The following is a 19,735-nucleotide window of genomic DNA, read 5'->3' as shown; positions in this document are numbered from 1 at the left end:
GTGCACACATTTTGCCGATAAGGAAGGAAAGGGAAGGAAGGGAGTAGCGTTTTTCAGTGGCTAGCCTTTTAATGTTGGAAGTTATTTTTGCGATTAACAACCGTTAGATATATCAATACACTTAAGCTTCTATATAAAAATAATATTTATGAATGCCCTTTGCAGTTGTCTATCAATTATACAAAGGACAGACTTATCGAGTAACCTTTAAAACATAGCATCTACATCTGCAATACACAACAAACTTTATTCCTCTCTTAAAACTTTCGGCGATGGTAAGATGCTAACTGTTGTTGCACGTTTTTTATGTATTTTTCATGATAAGAAGAACAATTTTCTTTGAATAGTATTAGTATTTTATTATACAGAGAATCTTTTATTAGGTAAAAGATATATTCATACTTTTACAAATATATTCAAAGAGTTCTTAATTACCTTTTAGTATACTCTCTAATTTATACTTCGTAAAAAAATTGCACTAAGTTTCATTTAACAAATCGGCCTTTCTTTCCTGTTTTTTTTTTGTGTACTTCCTCAATATAATTTTGATCTAACGAGTGGGACATGCAGCAGATGAATTTACATTTTCAGAAGCTAATGATTTTTCTTTGTAAGGTTTAAAGTTTGCTAAGATTTAACTTTTATTTCAGAAAAAATATTCTACTCATTTACGTAATGTAAACAACAAAATTTGACGAATTGGCAAAAATATATATGTACATATTCAGATCCGCACCAGAATTTATATAAATAGTTAGAATAGAGTAAAATAAAGTAAATACAGAATTTTAATATTCGGATTTTCACTAAAAAGTAAAAAACAGGATGCGAACTTTAGAAAATACTATAAAATATGTACCTAATACAGATTAAATTTTATATATTTTAAAATCGTTTTTCCATTGATGCTAAAGGCACTCATTGTTAGCAGTTAGAATAAATTAACTTGTTGTAAAAGCATTTGATCAAATATAAGTATTGATTAGGCGTTTATTATTTATTTGTGTTAAATAAATACCTTAACATAATATCGGACAATCATATTACTACAATCGATTACTTACGATTCGTTTATGCTAAATGTTCATTTTTATAAAATTGTGTACATAAATACTTTTATAATGATAGACTGGTATAACTTGTGATGTGCAATTACCAAAAACAAAAAATAAATAAATATACTCGAATGCGTTATAGCTCTCACGGAGTGAATTTAAGCTTTCCTGAAATACATTAAATATCTAATCAACAAGTGCAGTATTTTAAAGATGTCATTAAGAATGACTGGTATAGACCGAAAGCATGTATTTATTGTATTGAGCAGCATCCCTTCTTTGCATTTTTCTTTTCGTCAATTATGATATGACTAGCCGAAGATGGACCAGGTACTACTTTTTTTGAGACTTGAGCCGAAGATGTTCCATTACTATCTGTAGTTATTGGAGGCTTTGTAGCCCCAGAAGCTTGTACACTACTTGATTTCGTTCCATTTTGTGCCGCTTGACTTTGAGTAATCTAGGAGATAAAGGAAATAATATTTTTATCAATTTATCGTATATATTATTATTCATTAAAATTGGGCAGGTTGTTCGCCAATTTATAGAATTCAACATATTCAGGGGTGTTATGGAATCCAAGACAGAATTGCTTAGCTGTCAGAATTGCAAACCAATTCTTATTATCAATGGTGTCACAGAATCTGATTGGATTTTCATCTTTTCGAACATACGCAAAACCAATATTCGAACCAGCTGTTTACTAATGTGACAAAGCTTGCAAATGCATACATTTGGAAGCAATCATATTAAAGTTTTTAATGAGTTCCGAATTAAAGAAAGATTTTAAGAGATGATATTTATCGAATGAATAAAGAGGCATTTTGGTGCTAAGTTACGTTTATTACGTTTTTTAAATCTTCTTTAAGGGGGGAGCCTGCTTTAGAAGCTTCAAAAAATTATTCAAAAAACAATTCATCTCTTTAAAAAAATATATAAGAATATGCCCCTAAAGTTATAGATGGGAATTCAAAATATTCTCGAAGCGAGAAGGGAAATAGTGACGGAGCGTCTGGCAGATACAAATATGAGCGGTTGGGCATAAAGCGAAAACTTTGACTCGGTTTTTCATTTTTACGATTTTTTTTAATTGGCGGGCAGGATTGAAAACAACTAAACGTATGGAATTGTGGCAAAGTTTATTATCTTTGGCATTAAATTATCTTCTATTTTAACTTAAACAAACTAAGAAAAGTTAAGTTTGAACATATGTTTAAACAACATAAAGTAACATTTGATTTGGTGATAACTATAAACATTAGAAATTTCGCTTTAATCAGTTATTTCTTTCCCTCCCAAAAAAAACATCAAAAAAATCGATTTTTTAAGCCTCTAAAACAGGCTCCCTCCTTAAATATCTGCATTTTTTTTCCAAAACTCAATAATTAAGACATTTCGTTTCATTTTATTCTCATGTTTTCTCCTATAGAAATAAAGATAAATCAATTCGTAACAATAAAATAACTTGATTTCTTAACTTACATTTCAAATCTGTGTCTTCTTGTTTTGTTTCTCACAGCAAAACCGATAAAATTGGTTTCCGTGACACCCTAAACCGACACAAATTCTGTTCCGAATATCAAACCAATAATGTCTGAATTCATGACACCTACTGCTTTTTTGATCGGTTTCAATTCTGATTCTGACAACTATCAGATTCCACAACACCCCTGATTATCTATATATTATTGCTGGAATCCTTTTTGTTAAAGAGGTGCAGACTCTAGATGATAAAATCTCGCACCCGTAATATTTAGAAAATTTTAAATTATTTGATTACAAAAAATGTGGCGTTTGAAAGTAATATGAAGACTACGCTATAAGCAACACTATTTATAGGACTAGAGGAATTTGATTTTGATTTGAATCGATTTTGTAAATATTTGGAAAATAGTTACTAGATATTAGTTATAAATTTCTTTTCGATACCTTTTTTAATATAATTAAAAAAAAAAGTTTTTAAATTAGTAAGTTTATGAGAATGTCATTAACTATATTTCGATAATTGTACGTTATGAAATAAAAACGGGACATCCATCAAGCAAGACTACGAATATTTTAGAACAAAGTGCTATACATTGGGAAGAAACATCGAATTTGAATGTACAATATATAAAACTTACTTTTATTTGATCAGAAACGTCTTCTATTATAGTATTGCTGCTTTCGTCCTCATGTTTTGAATCGCCATTTCTAACAATGTCCTCTTCTGTTGGTGTTATGGGTTTTCCGCCTACAAAATAAAAAAAAAAGTTATATCAAGAAAATAAAATTATGTACTTCATATTGAATTTAACACGATTAAGAAGTATACACATATACCCGTCTCAGACTTATGATTATTGATATTTGAATTTAAAGATTAACAATTGTATATAAGAAACTAACATTCACACTTTGTGTGTTTAGATTCATGAATCAAACTAATCAAAATTTTTCTGTTTAAAATATAAAGGGACAATGAATCAAATGGAATTTTGTTTCATTCATATATATATAGAATATATATCATATATTATTTAGTTAATAGAGATAAGTTATGTATTATTTCGCGTATAATATTTTTCTGCATTGGCGGACATCGGCCGCGCTTCAAAAAAAATAACCTTGGTCGTTCCAACACCGGGCGTGTTTATGGTTATTTTGTGGCAAATTTCTTTTACACACTTTAAAGTATTTCCCTGTTTTTGATTCTTCCAAGTTGTAGGAGTATAAAATGTTCGGTTGAGTCCAAACTTAATCCTTCCTTACTTTTTTTTAGAATGTTAATTCATATCAGTTTCTTTACCAAATCCTTTGCCTTTATCATTTTAAATTTGCCAAAGGATGAACTATGAAAAAGTAAAAGAACACTTATGAATTACTATTTCTTACAAATAGATTCATTCAAAATTTAAGTCAGAACCTTTAAAATTTGTATTGGCTACTGGTTTCGATAAGATTAAGATCAATTTTGTTAGGGGAAAACTGCATTTAGTAGTCACCAAGACAGCAAGAAATTTACGAGTGTTTTTTGATGTTTGTCATGTAAAAAGTTCACTTTAAATTAGATTCAAAAAGAGCTAAAATTTCTGAGCAAACGGTTGTATGGGAGATATATACATTGGGACAAAAAAGCACCCGAAAACTGTAATTAAATTCCCAGGTAAATGATATTTCAAAAAAATTTATTTTGCTAGGACTGTCCTTAATTACTATGCCAAATATAAGCCCGATCTATAGTGCAATTGTTCCAAATTTTGTATTTCTAACCAAATTTCGTGAACGGAGTCGTTGCGAATGTTGGAAAAGGCTTACGGCGATTCAGTTTTATCAAAAACACAAACTAAGGAGTTCTATTTGGCCGTATTGTGGCGTTTGCGCTATCCGTCGAAGGCCGTCCCAAAAAAGTGTTTCGAGGATTGGAAATATCGTTGACATAAGTGTATTAAAGCTGGTGGGGATTTCTTTGAAGGCGACAAAATAAATATTGATGAATAATTAAATATTTGACAAATGTATGTATGATTGTGTTATCTTTTCGGTTTCGACAATTGATCAATACAATACAATATAAAAATACACATATGTGTTAAGATTTATTCAGATTTCTCAAAAACTGACGAAAAAATTTGTATATTAAGTGACCCGCGAAGTTTGCAATAAGTTCTGCTTGTTAAGGGGCTATAGCAGTATGAAAAAAAAAAAAATTATTTGCTGTTTCGATAGCTTATATTTCCATAAATATCCTGTGAAATCGGGAAGGTCGTATCTTGAATAGTTTTTGGACGGCAGCGTTCTATAGAGCGATCGATCGGAGGTGCAAACATATATGTATATGTAAGTGAAACTTTAAACGCGTTTTCTCGAAACGACATTTTTCAAAATTGCTGACATCATAATTAAACGAGAAATTGACCGACCGACTTCAAATTAAAACTGAGTATTTTTGAATACATTTGCCATACAATGAACTACGATATTTTTGATTGGTTGAAAATTGTCAATTCGGCATTAAAAAACGACAATTTTTTTTCGTAAAAAACGATTTTTTCTCGAAATTACGCCATTTTCTTAATTTTTGATATTTTTCAAAGATCGTAGTTCATTGTATAGAAAATATATTTAAGTTTAATAAACATTTTGAATTTTTTTGTTTCAGCTACTCATTCGACCGGAATATCATGCCAGCAGTTGAGGCACTTCATTTTTGGCCCCTCCGGAGACAGCCCATAACTCCGATATTTTTCAACATTTTTATAAAAAAATTTAAATATAGCTGAAAATATACTTTATTACGTTCACAGAAGTTCGAAATGTTCAATTGCGAACTTTCTCTTAAAAAAAATCACGAAAATCGGCTAATTTTTCATGCGTCACACTGGTATAGCCCCTTAAAACGTCGTGGATTCTATAAATTTCTGTTATAGACTACGCAATAGGATCACCAAATTTCGATTTTGCAAAGGCCGAAAAAAATTAAAATTTCATCTTCATTACAAATATGAAAGATATTTTAAATTGAAAGTAAAAAAGAAAATTCATATATCATATACGTTAGAAAGGGCTAAGTTCGGGTGCAAGCAATTAAATTACACTCTCACAGTTTGCAAGAATCAAATCCGGAGAAATATCTTCAGGTGTTGGTCAAACTCTGTACACATAATGTTGCGAAAGAATTCATTGTTCAACGAAATGGTGATTATATTGAAATCAAATTTGATATCTTATTAAGTTTACGCCTTATAATAGTAAACTCACTTAGTTTAACTACTACATTTTACTTCGCGTTAATACAAATTCTTTTAAAATCAGTTTCAAATGAGATATAAATAAGTGATATAAACTCAACCAATGAGGCTAAATTAAATATGTGGTGAGTTATGTGGGAAACGTCAGAGAAAGGTCTGTGCTGATTGCATAAACTTTTGAAATTATTTAGGTATACTCGATAATATAATTTTAAGTAATTTAATAAATATACATATAAATCACACATTGACCGACATTTTCGGCATATGCTTTGTATAGAATAACGACTTCGTTGATGACTTTCGGCATTAAACTTTAGTATTTGGAAATATATGTATATACATATATATTATTTTATTAGGTTATTTTACACATTGGCCAATATATACGGTACAAAGCCAGCCGGAAATTTGAAAATTTATATTAGGTATATTGGAGATAGGGGTTGATTGAACCGATTTTATCTATTTATGGTATTGATACATATTTTTAACAGAAAAATATGCTCTGAGTTTCAGGGTAAATTTTCACACGACTTTGTTCTTTTTAGGCATATATCTATATATGTATGTATATAAAAGAAAGAAGTGTTAGTTACACCATTTACAACTCAAGAACGGCTGAAAATTGAAAAAAACAAGAAAAAACGTTAACTTAAGCTAAATACCCTTCACAGGTGCATTTCTGTTAGTAACTATCTGTTCAGTTTGTATGACAGCTATATGCTATAGTAAACCGATCTAAACAATTTCTTCGGCGATTACATAGTTGCCTTATATTGTCCGATATCGGCCGTTCCGACAAATGAGCAGCTTCTTGAAGAAAAAATGACGTTTGCAAAATTTCAAAAGGATATCTTAAAAACTGAGGGACTAGTTCGTATATATACAGATTGACAGACGGACGGACGGACAGACAGACGAACATGGCTACATCGACTCAGCTCAACATACTGATCATTTATATATATACTTTATAGGGTCTCCGACGCTTCCTTCTGGGTGTTACAAGCATCGTGACAAATTTAGTATACCCTGTTCAGGGTGTAAAAAGAACTGCAACCAAATACGCAGTGAAATATATTATAACTGGGTCAGTAATCAGTTGTTGAGTATGTATTATACCACGTGCATCCCAATAGACTGATGTCATAACCTTTCCAGCCGACTTTTTCGTCTTCCACGCCTGAGAACCGGTTCATCATGTGCAATCCACTAGAATGACTGTCGATTGGACTCCAGTGGGAAATAATGGAGCTATGTTTCTATTGTCACACACCGATGCAAAAATTCGGTTTTATTCCGATTAGAGAGCACTCGAACACTTCTCAGAATCAGTTATTCATTGTTTTTGTTGGATTATGAACTTGCGAGGCACCTATTTGCACAAAGTTTTCGCCTCTTTAGGGCGTCATTGTCCTAGGTGCTTATTTCGCCTGTTTCCAGCTTAGCAAATATCTTCCCAACGATGGATTTCCCTGAGCTCAAATTCAACAGTATTTTCCTCCAAAAAGGCAATGCTTTATTAACACACGAAATGCTTTAAGATCATTTTTTTTTAACTAACACAAGTTGCTTCACAAAAATTCTATATCTCATTACCTAGCAGTTATAATCCAGCTAATAGAAATCATATAGATGGTAGTAGTAGTATTATCTATGTATCAGCCACAGTGAAGCGTGTTCCTCCTCGTGGGTCCTCTAGTAATGTACAGTAGAACTTCAATTATCCGAACTCTGACTATCCGAATCGCCGATTATCCGAATCACAATGTAGGAGAGTGGATGGCTTGTGACACGTCTGACCCTGGTTTTCAAATTCTCAATGACGATGAAATTGTTGTAAGTGTGAGAGAAGATGTTGAAGTGGAAGAAGAACTTTCTGCTGATGTTGAAGTAGACGCTGGACCATCAGCTAGTGAAGCATTTGCCGGCCTCGAGACTGGTTTGAAGTGGATTTAGCGTCAGCCCGAGTGTGACCACTTGCAACTGCTCACCGTCAAGCGAATGCGTGACCTGGCTGCCTGAAAACGGTTGAAGACCGCAAAACAGCTTACAATGACGGAGATGTTTAAAAAACTATGATTTTTATTTCTAATCTTGTACATAAGTACATTTCATTTATATTTAAAACATGTGAAAATTTCATGTTTCTTTCATTTAATTCAATAAAAAAATAGTGCAATATCAAAACGTAGCTTTTATTCTCTCCAATGGCAATTTTTTCAAAAAAAAATCCGATTATCCGAATGGGTCCCGGTCCCCATTAATTCGGATAATTGGAGTTCTACTGTATAAAAGCAACAGGAATTCCGAAAATCTTTATTAACGCAATATTTAGGTTTGTAGCCATTTCAATTAATCTCTTGACAGTTGACTATCATTTTCAGACCATATTTTGTATGAAACTTTCGAATTTTGGCCGCCAAGCTTTCGTTATTTTTGCGAAAGTGGTTAATAATGAAGACACGTGTAATCGTGTAACGCTCCGTTTTCACTTTTAGGGTTGTAATCACTTTACAACAGAAATGGCGGCAATTCAATTTTTGCGTTAACTTTGGGACACCCTTTATTAAATACATAGGGACTAAGAGAAGGTTAGCGTGGTAGTGGTCCGATTCAAGAAGTTAGGTTTACTAGTTCAAGTTGCAGCTTGCTTGAACGGATGTACAGACAGACATTCAGAGAGGATTTCAACTCGTCCCGTCATCCTGATAATTTATATAGTTTCAGGTGTTTCAAATAAGCCTTGGGTGAACAAAATTATTATATTCTGTAGCATCATGTTGCAATAGTATAAAAAAAAATTCACAAGGGTCAAAATGAAAACAGATTTTTAATTTAATAAATTATATTTAGAACAAAATTTAAAACTAATAATATGTAGAAAAACCAATTATGTTCATGCAGCGTTTGTGCATAGACTCTACTAAACCTTTGCATCTCTTATATTATACACCTTTTACTTTTTCCTACATTCCATATTGCCTTTCCAAAAATTTTCTATAAAATTTCAATCCGCAGATTGCGATTTAGATTACAAAAGCTCACAATATTGCACAAAAAAAAAACTTTTGGAAGCGTAAGGATTGATACTAAAAGATTCTCGACGGCTGGATGCCATATGAATTAACGTAAACAACCTCACGGAGCGAGTTTTCATCTGCGAATCGATGCTATATAGTTACTGATGATGAAAAGAAATTCACTTACGACAACATCAAACGAAAACGTTAGCGATATTGAATTCATATTAACCTTGAATTAAGCTGCAAACGTAGTTCTTCTCAGACGAAAGTAGTTGAAGTCCATAATACAAAATATGAGTTAGATTGCCTAAGCTTAAATTCACTTGAGTAGAGTTGAAAACCGTAATAGGCGTATAAATTCTATCGGTTTGCGAGAATATATAATTTTTAACTGCAACCAAATATAGATCAACTTGGTTAATATTTTAATATATATTTCCCTGGAATATTTATTTACTTAAACAACGAAGGTAACAAAAAATGTCGTCCTAAACTGAAGAACACATTTGTTTCCTGATGTACATTGTATTATGAAGCATAAAAATATTTAAAAGAAGAGCAAATGAGAATGAAATAGGTGTAACAGAACTCTATTAAAATTTTTAAGGAGTTAGAATTAGTGACCTCGCTAATGAATCATATAAGCTCTATGCTCTATACATGTTGGTGGTATCAAAACCTTTTCTTTCGCAACACCACCTAACATAAAGTCTTGAATTCATAATTAACTCGAGGTTTTAAACAACCATCTGTAGACTAATATTTATTATAATGAAATTACAAAATACCTCTTATCATGTTGACTATTTCATCAGCTTCTCTAGATAAATCCCCACCTGGTCTAAAAGGATTATCCCAACCAGAATCAGCACTAAAATTAGAATTTAAAATATTAAGTAAGTTTTATCATTTTTATTTTGTAATATTTAAATCACCTTTGCTGTCGATTATAATTTGGTATTGTAGTTACAGTTGTCATTTTATCGATCAAATCAAAAACTGATTTAATGTATTATTTAAATTTTTTTTTTTTGGTTCCAATGGTACCAGTTGAGTCACTTGCAATGGTATTTCCGAACTGTGAACATAAAAAAATAACATTTAAAAATCAGCATAATTGACATGTTACAAAATTAAAAAAAAAGTACAACAGCATACATACACCCAGCGAAACAAAAAAGCAACAGCAACAGATTTTTATTCGAAAATTCACTGTACGGCTTTGCAGGGAAACTTTTTAGACATTTTGCTTTATATTTTCTTCAATTTCAAAGCAAAAAAAAAAAAATATGCCTATTGTCTTGTCACAAAAAATTATTTCGTAGGCTGATCAAAAAAAGTATATCTTATATATAAAAATAAGTTGGGTTGTTTCTTCGCTATAGCTGACTAAGCCGTTGCATGAAATGAAAAATGACCTGAACCACTTTGAAGGGAATCCAATGGGGATAATAAAAAAAAATCAGAAAATGTTCATTTTTAATCGACTTACGAGCGTAAATTTCCAAAAAGTGACTTTTCCAAAAAAAAATGTTTGTTTTGTTTTCCAATTGATTTATTTGTAAATTATTTGAATCGTTCAATTTCGATCGTTTGCTTTCTTTATTTCGGCTATTCAAAAGGTAAATTACTAAACATTATTCAGCGAAAACTTTATGTGTGTTTTATTTAAAGTGATCAATTACAGATTGAAATTAGTTTGAAGTCCGCGTTCTTTTTGCCATCATACATTGCCAGCTTGAGGCACTTGAACGAGTACTCCCAGGATGCGATGACATAGGTATGGAATTATGGATCGCGGTCAATCAGCAAGCAATCGTCACGATGTCACAGCACGACTTTTCAAACAGCTACAATGTTTGATGGACTTTTTCTTAAAGCAACCTATATATGGTGCTGTAGGATGCTGGATGTACTCTGTTGAGTGGCAAAAAACAGGTTTGCCGCACGCACACATTCTTCTTTGGATAGTGGATGGTGGTTACACCAGATGAAACTGATGAAATCATTTCTGCGGAAATTCCTAATCCAGAGATAGATCCAGAATTATACGAAGTGGTGAAAATCAATATGGTTCATGGGTCTTGCTGATACCACCATCCCACTTTGGTTTGTATGGGTGACAATAAATACACGAAACACTATCCACGTGTTTTTCTTTCGGAAACGCAAACTGGGAATGATGGATATCCACTGTATCGGCGCCGCTCACCAGACGATAATGGCAGAATGTTCTGCATTCAATTTAGAGGAGTGAATTTCGAAGTTGACAACACATGGGTCGTACCATATTCGCCATTATTATCTAATTCACATTCAAAACTCATATCAATGTTGAGTATTGTAGTTTGGTGAAATCGATCAAATACTTTTGCAAGTACGTCACCAAAGAAAGCAACATGGCGATTATTGGCCTTGGACGAGATGAGATCAGCAAGTATCAAATGGGTCGATGCGTGAACTGTAATGAAGGGTTTTGTAGGATATTTACTTTTGCAATTCATGAAAGTTTTCCGACTGTTATGCATCTCGCATTTCATTTGAAAAAGGTAAAATAATGTGTTTCAACCCAGAGAATACAGTATAGCCAAAGGAAACACTGCCAACAACAAAATCGACAGAAATCCGTTTGCGATGCACCCGAAAAACCACGATTGGTTCTAACTTCGGTTGCTATTGGTTAATGTAACTTCATTGCGTATTGTGAACGGTACGGTGTGTGCAACTTTTTGAGAAGCATGTCAGCAATTACAAATACAGAAGACGTCCGAAAAATCCTGAAAATAAATGACCTGAAATCTCGAAGGCAGGTAGGAGACCTCATCTTCTTATTCAAAATCCTCAATGGATTAATTGATGCCCCAGAAATCCTCGCAGACTTTGAAATCGTACCAAATAAGCTTAACCTGAGACAGATGAGGATCCTGAAAACTTGCAGATCGAACAAAAAATACGTAATCAATGGCCCAAAGGAAAGAATCTGTAGATTGGTAAACTCTCTGCACGGTGACATCGACTTCTTCAGCGGATCTCTACAGAACCTCAAAAGGATCGTTAAAGAAGCGTTATTAAAATACTAGCATACGAACTAGGTTACGTGTTTAATTTCTAATTTTACATGTTTAAGCCTGTTGTCTTATTTATAATTATAATTGTTATTAGATGTATAGTGCCGATTGGTGTTAAATAAATGAAATGAAATAAATGATAATCACTGGAGTCAAACGATGGACGATACGATAGCTACTTCGCATGTCACTCAAGTTCGTACACTTTTCGCGATGATCATGGGATGCGAACAAAAATGATATTACCGAAGACATTTTACATCGTATTCGCTAAGAATTCGAAATGGGCAAATTTCGGTTGATACTTCAAATGGTTTGAAATCAATTCCACCTGCCTTTTGTCAATTTACTTCAACAATAGATGAACTCATCACGAATGTTTAGACAACATTCAACGTACTATAGCAAAAATATCTTTAATTAAATTTAAAATTAACAGTTTGGAGGTATGCAAAAGGGGCCACCGCATCTCCGACCAACATTTATTCAAAATATAAATGACATAAAATTTTCTGCATATATTGACCAAATTTGAGTGTTTTATTTCATTACAACATCACTCCGTTTTTGTTGGTAGACCGTTCTTTTTGCAAATATTTTAATAATGGAGATCCTCCTCTCCGAAGCTCAATAGCCCTACATTAGAATTTCCGAATTCACCAAATATGTGCTAATAGGCGATATAACAACGGCGCACTAGTCGTTTCTTCTTTTCGCTATTTGGCGTTCATTCGAGATGTCAAGTGCTGCCAAGTCTTTCTGCACCTGATCTCCCTTACGGAGTGGAGGTATTCCTCTAGTTCTGCTTCCACCTACCGGTACAGATACGAAATATACAATACTGTACCACACTACCATACTAAGCATTAAATTAAGAGAGAAAACTGTACTAATTTACAGTTTTATAAATTCGCACACCGTGAAAATGGGAAAATGAGATGATAACCGCGCCTACTCGCAATGTAACGGTTATGGTCAAAATTACTAAAATGAAATAGACATATAAGACTACGGTATTCGCCGTTGCCCATACACAACAATGCCTCCGCACCATATAGCAGGACGGGAATAATGACGAAGAGAGGAATTTACTTTTCAATTCCTTACTCAGTCCCAAGGGCACCTGTTGGCAAGAGTGATTCTGCGTTGGATTCCAAGGGGCTGATATTGTTATTGGTGTTGATACTAGTTCCAAAATATACGAGCTTATCTACGATTTTAAAGTTATGACTGTCAACAGTGACGTGTGTGCTAAGTCGTATTTCAGTATTCAGTATTTTTCACACTACGCCCAATAAGGGCGTAAGGGGTTTTAGGTAAGGAGGCTTATCCCATGGTAATTGGCTCAGATCCCCTTTTTGTTGATCGAGCAAAAACACACTTAAGTTCCAATGTTGTTGTTTTTAACGGTTTCTGAATCCCCGTTAGGAGGGTAAGGGTTATCTGCGTTGTCGTCGACGTCATCTAACGGGAGGCTCAAGAAATGAGCTGTTTCGACGAGTTCGGACCAAAGGGAAAAGGGTGTTAGATGAGTAGGGTTGGCAGGGCATGCAAAGAGGTGGTCAGTGTCATGCGGAGACTCGTTGCATGCAGGACATACGTTGGATATGTCGGGGTCTATTCTGGAGTAGGAGTTTAACCTGCTAAAATCTCCAGAACGAAGCTGCGCTATGGTCACTCGCGTTTCTCGCGGCAACTAGAGCTCTTCGTCTGTGATAGGTGGTGATTTTATTCCAAGAACGCCATTCACGGGAAGGGAGTCAGTGAATGGCAGTCAGTACCTGTCGAAAGTCAGTTGGGTCTGAAGTCCGGTTGGCGTACTGTACGACGTCGTTGACGTAGTCAAGGAAAGACCGTTTGATGCTCCTAAGAGGCGGTTCCGCTCCAAGCAGATGACTGCAAGGGTGATTTCTACGAAAACATCCCAGCAGGAACTGCTTAGACAGGAGTTCATTATGCTTCTTAACTGGGAGCATAAGCGTCTCACTATGAAGGTATTCGTGGTCTGGAGTGCAGTATTTTGGCAGGTCTGAAGTTTCCTCATCTGCGTACCACTGCATCCAGGTAACCATAGGTGACCATATTGGTGCTGCGTAGTTAAGGACCGGCCGGCCGATTGCCTTGTAAGTTGCCAACAACGTTTCTTTGTCTTTTCACCATGTGCTGCCGGTTAGCGACTTGAGGATTTTGTTGCGGCTCTGTACATTGGCGATAATCGCGGTCGCATGGGGAGAGAAGGAGCATAGACTATCGAAGGTTACACCTAAAATCTTAGGGTTATTGACAATCGGAATTTTGACGCCATCGACTGATATATTAAGCGTCGCTGTAGATTTGGTGGAGGAAAGTGTGAGATTCCGTGCAGTGAGGAAACGAGAAAGGTCGGAAAGGTAGTTGTTTACCTTCGAACACATCCCATCGATTCCATTCCCCACGTCAATATCAAAAGCTTTTGACAAGTCCAACGCTACGAGGATCGTTCTCTCACAGGGTGGTTTCTGCTTGTGGCCACGAACTATCTGAGCGTTTATGACGCTAAATGCTGTGGTGGTGCTGTGCACTTTTCGGAATCCATGCTGGTGACTGGCTAGGCTCAGGTGGTGAGTGAAAGTCGGGAGTAGCAAGGTCTCAAGTGTCTTCGCTACTGGGACGAGAAGAGTTATCGGGCGATAAGATTCCCCTTTGTGGCGGGTTTCGCAGGTTTCAGTAGTGGGACCACTCTTCGGATTTTCCACACATCGGATATTTGAAGAGTGGTCAGCGACAGGTTGAGGACTTTAGTGAGATAACTTACTCCCGTCGAGCCTAGATGCTTTAGCATTAGCATGTTAATTCCATCAGGGCCAATGGATTTGGAGGATTTTGCTTTATTGATGACATTCTGAACCTCCTCATAGGTGAAAGTAAATGGCGCGCAGTCGTTTGGCATTTTGCGCAGCCGTCGGTTAACACATCTCTTGGCTTTGTCTGTCGTATGGTGCAGTGTAAACTGCCGGCTAAAATAGCTCGCATGACCATTGAATTGAACTTCAACTCGGTCGTAATGTCTCTTCGGATTAGATAAAGCTTTGACAGTAGCCCAAAGCTTACTCACACAGGTGGGGAGGTTGCAGGACTTCAGGTGCTCTATCCATTTCGTCCGCTTATGGTGGTTTACCATACGCCGAATCTCCAAATTGAGATCCTCTGGATCGGCATGGCGTAAAGTGTCGCTGGGAAATTGGCGCGGATTTCCGCTATTCTTCCAGCCGGGATGAAGCGAGCGGTAGCTGCTGCGATCACCTTGTGAAACTGCCGTTCGACAACGCATACGACCATAGGAATAGGTAGTGCGTTGAAGGTGCTCTCAGTAAATTCTGTGAAGGCGACCCAATTAGCTTTGTTAAACTTAATGAAGGTACGGTGGTCCACAGAAACGAAATCAGAAGGCTTCCCGATCGAGATAATTATGGGCAGATGGTCTGATGCGAGAGGTAGCATAGGTCGCCAAATTATGTTATTTATCAGACCACCACTAGCAATGGTAATATCAGGCGAACTATTACAAGTGCCCATAACTCTGGTGGAGGCTTCGTCAATCATTGTGCAGAATGTCGAATCGTCAATCTGTTCCGCCAGCTCCATCCCCCTACGATCATTTGACAGGCAGGAAGTCCAAAGATCATTGTGCGCGTTAAAGTCGCTTAGTACCAAACGGTTTTCACCACGAAGTAGCGCACGTATTTTCGGGTGATATCCTGTAGGGCAACATGTAAATGAGGGGATGTATATATTAAATATTTCGAGCTCGACATCGCCTGACCGGATAGCTATACCCTGACATTCTAAGGGAGTATCCCTGCGGTCGATGTCTTCATCGTTTAGACGATTCTGCATGGTGTTTTACAATATGTAGGCTAGGCCACCACCATTATCTCGCTGGTGATCTTCACTTAGTACGTTAAAACCGGCATAACTCATAAGACCTGAGCGGCTGTATAGTTTGGTTTCTTGGACCGCAGCTTTCGATACACGTTCCCGATTCATAAGTGCAACTAGCTCTTGATTTTGCTCTGGAGTCCGTTGCAGTCAAATTGAAGTATTCGAGTTTGTCGTGGGTGATCCTGGGTGTGACACCAGCCAGTGCAGGAATTGCATTTAACTGATGTAACATTCCGACGTATGACGTCTGACACACGGAACAGACTGTGCGAGGAACCAAGAGTTGCTGGTTGGTTCTCGCACGAGGATTGGAGCGGTATGGAGGTTGGAGGTGGGGGACAAGTCGGAGTGGGAGCTATGTTGCCTGTCTGAGCTCCTAGGGACCGTGGAGGCCCTCTGTTGCCTCGAGTTGAGTGGTGGCGCGGCGCGCGAACTATGTGCAGATTGCACAGCCGTAGAAGCTTGTGTTGCAGTATTGCGCAGGCAACATGGGGCCCCGTAACTCGTGGTCCACTCCCTGTGGGTCTTAAGGCATGATCGGGTTTAAGATGGTTCCATCAATTGCATGTTTTAAACCTGACCGAGGTGGAGTTTGGATGGAGCCTTTTTGCGCATATGCAGCAGAAAATTCCTACACCGCACGGGTTGGACTCAATGCTAGCACGTTACAGGAGGATACGGAGCAACCCTGCTGCAAGGCATTGCTCCAATGACGACAAACAAAAATTAGTATTCACCGATCCAAACGGGGATAGATCGCCGAAAAATCAGCCCTTGGTCGGATGAAATCCGAGTCAATTCCGGAGCGTAAAACCGGCTGTCGTGGGAATAATGAGTGCTACCTTACAATCATATTTTACAGAAGAACAAATGACAGGAAATATATAAGAGAATAGTTTTATGCATAGAATACCTTTCTGCGTTGGCGGTCTTCGGCCGAGCTTAAAAAAAAAATAACCCTGGCCGATCCAAAATCGAGATTTTCAAGATAATGAGAATTCTGAAAGATTTTACATTACTCATCACATGATAATGAATTTAGTTATGACGTCATAATCTTTCTTTTCTCTTATTTTTATTCCAATACAATATATGGTAACACTAATTTTTTGCTTGTTTACAACCATTCTCTTATTTTATAAATAAATGGATTGTAACTAAAGTTTGATAAGGAATTTTTGCAGTGTTTAATATAAAATAATTTGATTAGAAACGAATTAGTGAAGAGTTAGTGGATATAAAAGTTAAAAAGATATGTATGTACATACGTGTAAAATTCATTATAAATCGGAGAAACATGCATTTTAAATAATTGATTTTATGAACTTTAAATGCAAATATCTCAAAAACCATAAGTCAGCGGAAACTATATATATATATTCTTGATCTGGAGGACCTACCTCAATCCGTACATACCCATTTCCGGAAAACTTTAAAATACCGTCCCAGGATTTCGGGAATAAAATGGCTATGGTCGGATAGAAAATGTTCTCCAGATCAAAAATATATATTGTAATAGGCGCGGGAAATTTATAGTTTTCGAGATATTTGCGTTTAAATTTGTAAATTACTATTAATTGAAGTACGTATTTTTTTGATTTATAATTAATTTTACTCTTATACATTATTTTGTGTTTTTATATCTACTAACAATTCACTAATTCGTTTGTATTCGTTCGTTGGTATTAAATGAATCTAAACTATATGTATACATATGTATATACTCGTAATCTGGAGAACCTCCTCTATCCGTATGTACCCATTTTAACCACGAAACCGAAGGATGCTATTCTAAAACCCAGCCAAAAAATCTTTTTCCCGTATATATGAACAATTAAATGTTTAGTATATTGTATAATATATAAAACAAAACACTTGTTTAATAATTCAAAAACTATACCCAATTTAATTTTCGATTGTACAAGGCACCACCCGCTTTTTTTTGCTAATGATAAAAGTATACAAATTCATACACACAAACATAATACGATTGTGAGCTATGACAACATCAGAAAGCTTGTAATTATTGCTCTAGGCTATGACAACATCATAGCTAACTGGTCTCATTTAATGCATAAATATTTACACACGCACAAACGACAGTTTTACGCGTATGTACCATATAAAACATGCACTATTTCCTTCAAAGCACAAAGAAACTTAACTTTAAAATGAGAATTACAATATTCAAAGCAAAAGCGGTAATCTTCACATCATAAAATTCTTAAGATCGTTTTTGTCAATTATTCATAATCATAATAACCTTTCTACTAAATTTGCCAAATTTTGTTATTAAATACACAGCAACCGCACTTACACCCAAATAATAACTCGCCAATAAGATATAGATAATGTTGCAATATTGCCACACCTTCAGAAATTATATTAGTGGCTCCTATTTAAACCAAGCCATAGTGATCAAATCTGAGGTACAACTTCTTACACCGTTGTTAGACATATACTATACAAATATGGTATCATATTTTCTACAATTGCTTAATTATTTCATAATTAGGAACGCATTATTCCACGTACAATTGTTTCAATTTATTTATATGAATATATATAATACTATAATGAATTTATATACCTATTGAGTTTGCAAATTCCCTCAGTTGAATTAAAGTTACAGTAGATCAACCAAACTAATTTTTAGAATAGTGAACCACTAATTTCAATCGAATAGTGAACAGATTAAAAATTATCTGAAGATTATTAATGAAACATTAAAAAAAAAAAAACAATTCTATTACTACTCATGAAAGGGTGAATAAGTATTAAATTTGATTTATATTACAATGAGGATTATATAATATTAAAACTGATATGCTGCATAAGAAAAAGAGTCAAATCAAATCGCGGCAGACTGTAGCAAAAGTAGTTTTGATGATGACTTTCTGAATGTTCGAGTGGAAAAATTTTGATAATTTCTCTTTATAGGGGCCGCCGGAGCTATAAATAAGAAATGCTATCCCCGAAAAATGATTAATTAGAAATAAATATACTTGTATATCAACGAAATCACGCCTCTTATTTAACCTTCCAGTGAACGACGATTGTATAAACCTACGGCATACGCAAAAAAGTCACATTCGGTACGGGTTGCTTACTAATATTTTCCTACCAAGCATGATGTGAGACTCTCTCATTTTTCCAATTTCTCTCCCTGAATTTAAAATTAGAGAATTTTTAATAGCTGATATTAAAGGATGCGGGATGGCAGAAATAAATCCGCAAAAAGTATTCGACAAAACCCGTGCGATATATTTGCACGGGCGAAGTTACTTAGTTCTTTGAACCTGGAGAGATTGTCCCCCCTAGATGCAGCTTGGCATGGCGCATACCTGCTGCCTGCTGCCAATACCGTTCTCTCCTCCGTGCGGAGCAGCTCTTTAAGAGTGTGAGATCCCACCGCGGGCCAGTTTGTCGGCCCTCTCATTTCTGTTCCTTTATGCCCTGGCACCCAGATTAGGTTCACCCGGTTTGGAATTTCTACGCATTCCTCTATTAATAGCGATTTGATCTCGTATGCTGATATCGCTTTTAGTGCCACTTGACTATCGCTGAGAATGGCAATGCGCTGGTTGCGATAGTTGCGGCGGAGGTCTACGCGTTGACATATGGCAAAAACTTGTTTTTTTTTTTCAATCGCATGTAAAAAAAAAATCCCCTTCATTTCTAGGAATCGTACAAACACCCCATCCTTCTTCCTCTTTCTGTTTATTTCCCTCACTGAACTTGACCAAACTCTTTTTTTTTTTTTATAGAGGAAGAAGGATGGTTTTTTATACGATTTTTTATATACATGCGATTGAAATAAAATGCATCTTGTTTGTCGTGCAAACATTTCTTTACTAACTCAAAATCAGAGTCGAATGCTATTAGTTATAGATATATAAACTATTTTTAATAATTTGATTTCAATTTTGATA

At 35.4% G+C, this 19,735-nt stretch overlaps 1 protein-coding gene across 4 annotated transcripts; it reads right to left on the bottom strand.

Moving 5' to 3' along the window:
- Positions 1-972: 972 nt before the first annotated feature.
- Positions 973-18,246, bottom strand: LOC105233157 (hypothetical protein). 4 transcript variants are annotated; one of them, XM_011215133.4, is made up of 5 exons: positions 18,121-18,246; positions 9,750-9,892; positions 9,603-9,685; positions 3,179-3,288; positions 973-1,515 (listed from the first exon to the last, which is right to left on the bottom strand). In XM_011215133.4, exons 2-5 carry the CDS (start codon positions 9,791-9,793, stop codon positions 1,309-1,311), a joined length of 444 nt encoding a protein of 147 aa, XP_011213435.1. In that variant the 5' UTR covers positions 9,794-9,892; positions 18,121-18,246; the 3' UTR covers positions 973-1,308. The 4 variants fall into 4 exon arrangements, with proteins under 4 accessions (XP_011213435.1, XP_011213433.1, XP_011213434.1 ...); XM_011215131.4 differs by having other exon boundaries at positions 18,067-18,187; XM_011215132.4 differs by having other exon boundaries at positions 17,969-18,135.
- Between the last annotated feature and the right edge of the window lie 1,489 nt (positions 18,247-19,735).

Source organism: Bactrocera dorsalis, unplaced genomic scaffold (genome assembly GCF_023373825.1).
Source record: "Bactrocera dorsalis isolate Fly_Bdor unplaced genomic scaffold, ASM2337382v1 BdCtg106, whole genome shotgun sequence".
NCBI classification, from domain to species: domain Eukaryota; kingdom Metazoa; phylum Arthropoda; class Insecta; order Diptera; family Tephritidae; genus Bactrocera; species Bactrocera dorsalis.
Note: the sequence above shows the minus strand (reverse complement) of the source record. Positions and strands in the feature narration are given on the sequence as shown.